We start from the raw sequence: 9,031 nt of genomic DNA, 5'->3' as shown, positions 1-9,031 counted from the left end.
GGTTGCCTTTTGCTTGACACCATATGAGCTTTGGATTTTGATGAGGATCCATATTTTGGTAGAGGAAAAGATGATTTTGATGGCACTGGTGATCCACATGTCAACCTTGTATGACCACTTTCCTTGCACCGACTACATGTCGATCTTCTTCTCTTCACCCTTAGACGGTATACGATCGTGACTTTTTGGTCGGCCAGGTAGCCTTCTGTCCATGGCTGGTGGCAAAACTGTTTGTAAGTCATCTGGTATGTCCCACTCAGAAGGATGTGGAATAGGGTAGACAATATCGGCATAAGTCTGTCGATAAACTTCTGTAGTGTAGCAATCCATAGCGTATGCGCTTGAATCATCTTGGTTTAAATGAAGAGCAACTTTTATAACATGGCCACACGGATAACCAGATGTTTGCCATTTCATACAACTACACGTCTTTGCATTTAGACCGACTAGCCCATTTAAGTTATTATCCAGTACTTGAAACAAAGTGTTTGAACATGGTTCAACTCTCCATGACGTTGACTTCACAACACGTTTCGTTATCTTTTTTTCAGTCCATGGTGTAACACGATGTTCCAATGTTCCTGTAAATTTAAATAAACAATACTTAGTAAAATATATAAATATGATAAGTTACGAATTCAAAGAAATAATACCTGCATGGTTTCTTTTCTTGTAGTATCACTGTTGAATAGAGGCTCGAAAAAACTCCATTAACATAGTAATGGGTAATTTCCGGGAATGACGACTTAGAGCGTTGATTGATTCTGCACTATTAGACGTCATGAAACCATATCTTGCTCCAAGTTGATGTACTCTTGACCATCTTTCAAACCCGACATCTTCTAGTGTTTGAGCACACTGAGGCAAAACACGTCTTAAACAATTTATATGCTTATTGAAATCCACTTCCCGATAAGCTTTTACAGCCTTCCAGTATGTCCATTTGTGCTTTTTTATACCAGCAGACCTTGATTTTAGATTTCTATACAAATGAACACCACAAAGTCCATGAAAAGCATCTGGGAAACACCTTCTAACAGCGTTGTCAATTGAGTTTGCCCTATCGGATATGATTGTCAGATTGCTAATAGGACCTATGCAATCCCTAAGATGCCCCATAAACCATGTCCATGAATCAGAGGTTTCAGATTTGCCAACCCCGTAAGCTATTGGCAATATCCCATTGTTAGCATCCATGGCTACTGCTAATAAGTTTACTCCAAGGTATCGACCTTTCAAATGTGCTCCGTCAACTATAATAACTGGGCGCATGCAAGTAATAAACGAACGAATCTACAAAATAATATACACAAGAAATATAATCATTTAAATGTGAAATGCATGTAACTAACAAAAATGAGTCAACAAAATTATATTGATTTACTAACCGTAGCACCAATGGCGATAAACAGCAACTCAAAGCGTCCATCTCTATCTGTTTTGATATGAGTTACCGACCCAGGATTTTTCAGCTTTAAATTGTGACAATAAGCCGGCAGTTGGGCAAACGATGCTTCTGGCGACCCCCTCAACAATTCCAAGGCATAACATTTGGCTCTCCAAGCTTGAGAATATGATATACTAATCTTGAACCGAGCATTCATGTCAGTCATAATTTCATGTCCCCGATATACCCTGCCATTCAAAAACATTAACTCAGCCAGAAAACCACCCAACACCTTTTTGTTTGCCTGTCTATGGTGAGGAAAAACTTGGGTTCTTGAACATGTATGTTTATCAATAAAAGTCCTAACTTGAAACATTTTGCAATTTTATTCTCTTTGCAATCATACGCCACGTACAGTTTTTGTCAATCATACACCTTGTTTCGAAACGATCTTTGCTTGATTTGTTAACTTTTAGTTGATAGCCATCTTCCACACATTTCGTATACAAAGCTATCTTCAAGTCTTCCTTTGTATCAAAACAATCATCTTTCTTGACACGAATTACTTTTGTGTAATAATCAACTGCTTTCTTTGCCAACTCTTCTTCCGGTAACTGAAGTAATTCTGGCATATTCCAGTTATACTCCCGTGGCATTTTCTTTTCTTCGGGGACTTTTCTTCTTCTTTTCTTCTTCAGGATTATATGAATTACAGAATGGATGTTCAACATGTTCATTCACAGTCGTAACTTCCTCCTCATTATCATCAACAACATCTTCCTCGGCAACGGGTGTTTCATCATCAAAATTCGGGTATTGACCAATATTAAAATCATTACACACATGGTCTGTTTCTTCTTCTGAAACATCATCAAAATCCGTGTATTGACCAATATCAAAGTCCGGATATTGACCAAGACCAAATTTCGAATACTGACTAGTACTCACAATTTTTTCTGTTGGCTCATCATCGTCTAACTGGTCAATACGAAAACCGGAATTTGGTGCTGAAAGTTGATTGGGATTTGGATTAGAGAAAGGTTGTGGGTTTTGAGAAAAACTTAGTTGATTACTACCCGCTACTGACCCAACAATACTACTTCTAGGTTCAACAACATACAATGTAACATCATCTTGTGAACACTAATGTAAGCAATGAATCGCATCTTCATTGTCGGTTAACAAATAAACTTTACCATTTCTCTGATAAGATAGCCTAAATCCACTTAGGGGCTCTAAATTCAATTTATTTGAAACACGTAGCATTAGAGTTTCATAAGTTAACTTTTGTAAAGACAATTTTAGTTGAAGATTCATGGGTAAAGGCATATATTGTAAAACACCATGAACATTATCCCATGACCCTCCAAAACACAATCTATCCAAACATGATCAACATTAGATGATTTCATGGTTGTAAATTAATTTACTAAACAGACGAGCTGCGAAACTAAAACCTGTTGCCGGATTGGGAAGGATGTCGTTGGATATAGGAACGGATGTCGCCGGAGAGAGTGATAGATGGAGATGGAATGAGTTGCGATTTAGGGATTTAGTTTATGATTTCAGTGTTATATACCCAAAATTTCAGTGTTGTGATTTACAGATTCTCGTTGCGATTTACGGATTATCGTTGCGATTTACAGATTCTCGTTGCGATTTACGGATTATCGTTGCGATTTACAGATTCTCGTTGCGATTTACGGATTATCGTTGCGATTTACGGATACGCATTGCGATTTACCCATACGCGTTGCGATTTACGGATACGCGTTGCGATTTACGGATACGCGTTGCGATTTATGTGTTCGCGTTGCGATTTTCATATTCGCGTTGCGATTTTGGAAAATCGCAATGCGAATTTGTACTATCGCATTGCGATTTTCAAGAATCGCGTTGCGATTTTGGAAACTGATTTGCGATTCTGGGGATCGCGTTGCGATTTTTATTTCGCGTTGCGATTTTGTTGGTCATTTTGGCAAATCCAAAAAAAGTTGGTTAAAATCGTATATTATAACTTTTTTTTTGGTCACTGAGGCGATTTTCTCATTTAATAATTATAATAAAGAATAAATTCATATGAAACAGTAACACTATATAGACCAAAGACCATATTCTTTCATATACAAATAAAATAGAATAACTCGATTAAATTTTATATATAATCGAAATATTAATATAAAAGCAAATTATAAGAATTTTTTATTTTTTATTTTGATCACTAAATTTTTTTCATTTTCATTTTAATCACTAAATTTTTAAATTGTTCATGTTTTAATCACATCATTATAATTAGTTAATGACATTATGACTTGACAGACGAAACTTAAGCTATGTTGTTTTGGATCCATATAAAACTCAGTTTCTCCGTTTTCTTTATTTTCCATATTTCTTTCTTTTCTTCTATTTTCATAGTCTCATTTTCTCTCCATCTATTCAGATTCTGGCCACCACTCGTCGTGATCAATCACTGTGTTAGTCACCACTGATGATCATCAATGGTAACCGATGAGTCCTAAAAATTTTAATCAAACTTGTTTCACCCTCTTAGACATGAATTAAATATATGTTTAATCGAAAAACACTCAAAACTCCACAAATATAGCATTTATGTTTCATTTCTCTTACGAAACCACTATTTTTTTTTATGGTTGTTGATTGTCAAACATACGCCAATAGCTTTCTCTTGCCGTCCTCTTTTCCTTTATATATTAGATTTCACCGAAAATATTTCAACAGCTATAAAATCTCACTTTAAGTTTAGTCTTTTTTATAGACTATTTCAATCGTCAAATAATGACATGTCCGAGATATATCATTCTCCATTTAAAGTGAGACTCTCCTACCATTAGGATAAGAGAAATAATACTTCGATTGCTAGAAATGGGGAAATCCAAAATTCTTTCTTTCTTTTTTTCTAACGATTTCTTAAATTTTCTTTTGTAGGTAAGGGTTATGATTTGGTTAGAGCAAACAGTTTTGTGTTAGGGTGATAGTAGGTTGAGGTTAGGGATTTTCGAGCAATGGTTGATGATCAGGGACGGAAACAGAAATTTATTAAGGCGGAGTTAAAATATTTTTTTTATTTTTAATAAGTATAATTTCTTTTAATTGAGAGGAGCTGGGTAAATTTTTCTTTATTTATTTAAAAAAAAACATATTTTTTCAATATTAATTAATACTTAAAAAAATTGGCTAGAGCCAAAGCTCCTCTTAACCCTCATGAAGTTCCGCCCATGTTAATCAATTTAGTGCTAGACTGGCTTGAGTCATGAGCAACTAGTTTCGTTGCAGGTATGGTTTGGTTGTTAGTTCAGTGTTGAGTTCGATAGCTCTAAATGGTGTAAATTTGCTGGTGTTTCGATGGAGATAATGATGGTTGATATTGAAGGTGGTGATGAAATAGGTAATGAGTAGCAGGAGTGCCTAGTGATTTAATAGTATTCAAGTGAAAAATAGGTCGGTTGCGTTGAGGATCAACGTGATGACTAATTACGACGAACAATGATCGAAATCTAACAAAAAAAATTTTAATGTCTAAAGTTCAAAGATTGAATTAAAATATTTTAATTTTAATAACTAAAATAAAAATGAAGGTAAAATTGAGTAATGGAATTTATAATTTAACCTTATTATGATAATGCACGAATAAATTAGAGATATTTAAATTCGTTTCCTTATAAATAATTACACTAGTTTTCAACTCCAAATGATTACTCTTTAAATCGAAGGATATTATGCAATTAAACAAATTCAAATCTACATCCTAAATGTTGTAGTAACAATTATATCAATCGAATTAATACTCAATTGACTATTCTTTTCGGTTAAGAAACATTTTAGTGGTAAAAAAAATCCAAAAAGAAAATGTAAAAAGTGAAGTGGGCCAAAAAGCTTATTCATGGGCCCATTTCATAATTGAATACCTCTCCTGAACATGGGGTCCGGCCAGCCTAAGAGCAAAATAACAGAAGCAAAAAAATTGCCACGTGTCCACTCAATTTAATTATGGGAAACTACAGGGAGACCACTAAACTATGGTAGAAAATCAATGTGACCACCGAACTTTCAATTGAATCAATCAGACCACACAACTATTTAATTGATTCAATCAAACCACTGACTATTAATTTTTAACAGAGGTGGTGACATGTTCATTAAGCTTAATTGGCATAATTATATATTTGGCCCTTAATATTTACATATTCTATCAATTTAGTCACTATTTTAATTCAATTAAATAAATTTAACTATCAAATTAGAACATGACATGTGTCAAAAAATGATTGAAAGTTTTTATTTTTGAATTTTAAATTATTTAATTAAATAAAGTTATGCTCCAAGGGATTCGAGCCAAGGTCACGTGAGGGGGGATAAAGTAGGTGCCCAAACCATTGGGCTAAAGGTCTCTAATGGTTTAAAGTTACAACAATTTGTATTTGTCTTCTAAAGGTTTGTTAAGGATAAAAAATTAAACAAATTATTTGTTTAAACAAATTATTTGTTTAAACAAATTATTATTTAAATTAATTGTATACTATTTTTTTGAATAAAAAATATTCAATTTTTATATAAATTAGAATTTTTTTAAAAAAATCGTTAATTAAAAAATTGACTAAATTAACCGAAATTTGTTCGGTTCGGTTAATAATTTTCAAATAAAATTCGATTAGATTAATGGTTAAAGAAAAAAATAGGTTAATTTGGTTCGGTTAATAATTTTCAAATTAATCCGGTTCGCTTAATAATTTTCAAATAAATTTTGGTTTGATTAACCGAACGAATTAACCTAATTTTTGTTTCGATTAATTCAATTAAAAATTTAAAAAATCGGTTAATTCAGTTTGATTAATAATTTTCATATTAGTTCGATTCAGTTAATAATTTTCAAATTAACCGAACCCATTTAATCGAATTTTTGCTTCGATTAATTCAGTTAATAATTTTTTAAAAAAAATCGGTTAATTCGGTTCGGTTAATAATTTTCAAATTAATTCAATTCGGTTAATAATTTTCAAATAAATTTTGGTTCGATTAACCGAACCGAATTAACCGAATTTTTTCCTTTAACCGTTAATCAGACCAAAATTTATTTAAAAATTATTAGTCGTTAATAATTTATTTATTTTTTAATAATTTATTTAAACAAATAATTTATTTAGTTTTTTATCCTAAACAACCCTTTAAAAGACGAATACAAATTGTTATAACTTTAAACCATTGGGGACCTTTGGCCCAATGATTTGGGCTTCTGCTCTATCCCCCTTTGCGTGAATCTGGTTCGAATTCCTTGGAGCGCAACTTTGTCTCTTTAATTTTCACTTTCATTGGGTGGTGAAACGTGTCACCATCTGATTGGGTAGAAAAATTATTTAATTAAATAATTTAAAATTCATAAATAAAACCTTCTAATTATATATTGACACGTGTCACGTTCTAATTAGATAGTTAAATTTATTTAATTGAATTAAAATAGTGACTAAATTGATAAAATATGTAAATATTAAGGACCAAATATATAATTATGCCAATTAAGCTTAACATACACATTATCACCTTTGTTAAAAATTAACAGCCGGTGGTTTGATTGAATCAATTAAATAGTTTGGTGGTCTGATTGATATAATTGAAAGTTCGGTGGTCACATTGATTTTGACCATAGTTTAGTGGTCTCCCGTGTAGTTTACCCTTTAATTATTTAGGAAAACACTATAGATTTTAAATATTTAAAAAAAGGATTTTCTTTTACATGCATATGCCGAACTGTATATTGATCCCACTCTATAAATATACACAAATCCCATTTTCTCATTACCCAAACACCCATCCGTAAGAAGAAGAAAAAAAACTCTCATAAATTCTATATGGCTGATTTCACATCAGATTTGCAAAATTTCAAATATTCATTTTCTTTCTTGGATACTGATCCTACAGCCATGGAGTCATCACTTGGTGGTGTGCTAAACCAAAGCGTCATAGACAATTCATTTGCCTTGAATTTCCAAAGCTTCTTCCCCTTCTCCAACGACAGCTTCTTCAGCAACCAAGGAGCTGAAATTCCGGGAAACTGCAGAGAAAATCCACCTGGTTTTTTCCATGATACCAACCAGGGTTTAGCTGCAGCACTTTCAGTTTCTCGGTCACCCATTGTCACTGCTAAAAACGAATTCCAGGAAAGCAACAAGAGGAAATCATTGGATGTCTCGGAAAGTAGTTCTGGGAATTCATCGTCTCCTCAAACTTTTGAAAGCTGTATCAAGAGAAGAAAAGAAACAACAATGAAAAGAGCAAAAAACAACAATGAAAAGGAAGATCAAAAGAAACCAAAAGATGTTGTTCATGTGAGAGCCAGAAGAGGTGAAGCTACTGATAGTCATAGTTTAGCAGAAAGGGTAAAATTTCTTCATTTTTTTTGCAACATTTAAGTTTGATTGATTTAACCATTCCAACCAACTGAAAATGATGTTTTGTTTTGTTTTTACCAATCAGGTTAGAAGAGGGAAAATAAATGAGAGACTGAGATGCTTGCAAGATATTGTCCCCGGATGCTACAAGGTAAATTCATGTATAAAATACATTAAAACTAGTCAAAGAAATCACTTGAAATTTTTCTAATGTGTTTGATTAGTTGCAGACCATGGGCATGGCGGTCATGTTAGATGAGATCATCAATTATGTCCATTCCTTGCAGAATCAAGTTGAGGTAACAATTATGTCCAGTCATGTTACATGTATATATGTATATATGTATGTATATACAGTTACTATATAAATTCAGTGACCTAATTATATCTATTACTGCTTTTGAAATGTTTACAGTTTCTTTCACTGAAGCTAACTGCAGCAAGCACTTACTACAACTTCAACTCAGACTCAGATGCCATGGAAAGATTGCAGGTATAGCTGGAAAGTATGTACATAGTATTTTTATGGCATAATGTCAAAAAATATCCCTAACATTTGATTAAATAATTATTTTGATCTTTATTTCCTTTTTTAAGCATTTTGGTTTCAACGTTTCATTTAGGGCAAAAAAGTCATTATTTTTGGAACGTTGATAGTTTGTTGTCCAATGATTTTTATCCACGGAGTGACTTTTTTACCCTAAAATAAAATATTGGAGGTAAAAATACTTCAAAAAAATAAAAGACCGAAATGATTATTTAATCAAACATTAATAACATTTTTGTCATCATACCAATTTTTTATATTTTTTATCTATGCAAATTTTAATATCTCAGTGTATTGATTGAATGAATGACAATTTTCAGAGGGAAAAACACATTTGGAAAGATTGAATAGAGAAGGAGATGTTGGAGGGGTAGGATGCTTCTACTCATCATCATCATGGTCCTCTTTCACTTAATTTTCCTTGCAAACACATATGATCATGGAATTCCACCTAGGCTAGAATATGTGAAAAAAATTATACTTGTAATATTGCCACTCTCACAAGAAATTAAAGTGTTGGAGAATATAAAATATTTCAAAAGAACCATTCTCACATCTTTTAATCAAACTTTTCAGTTTATTTATTAAGTGTTGTAAGAGTTATTATGTGAGGATAGATTCACATGAAAATTTAAAATTATTATATATTTTAGATATTTTCGTTGTATTTTATATTGATAATTTATTTTCGTT

The 9,031-nt window shown here is 32.4% G+C and overlaps 1 protein-coding gene across 1 annotated transcript; it reads left to right on the top strand.

The window, feature by feature from the left end:
* Nucleotides 1-7,209: 7,209 nt before the first annotated feature.
* Nucleotides 7,210-8,827, top strand: LOC120191691 (transcription factor BEE 3-like). Its single transcript, XM_039194604.1, has 5 exons — nucleotides 7,210-7,779; nucleotides 7,877-7,942; nucleotides 8,022-8,090; nucleotides 8,207-8,284; nucleotides 8,659-8,827. Exons 1-5 carry the CDS (start codon nucleotides 7,252-7,254, stop codon nucleotides 8,683-8,685), a joined length of 768 nt encoding a protein of 255 aa, XP_039050535.1. The 5' UTR covers nucleotides 7,210-7,251; the 3' UTR covers nucleotides 8,686-8,827.
* The last annotated feature ends 204 nt before the right edge of the window (nucleotides 8,828-9,031 follow it).

This window comes from Hibiscus syriacus, unplaced genomic scaffold (assembly GCF_006381635.1).
Source record: "Hibiscus syriacus cultivar Baekdansim isolate YM2019G1 unplaced genomic scaffold, ASM638163v2 tig00116971_pilon, whole genome shotgun sequence".
In the NCBI taxonomy this organism is placed as follows: Eukaryota; Viridiplantae; Streptophyta; class Magnoliopsida; order Malvales; family Malvaceae; genus Hibiscus; species Hibiscus syriacus.
The sequence above is the reverse complement of the archived record's forward strand: the minus strand, read 5'-3'. Positions and strand labels throughout refer to the sequence as shown.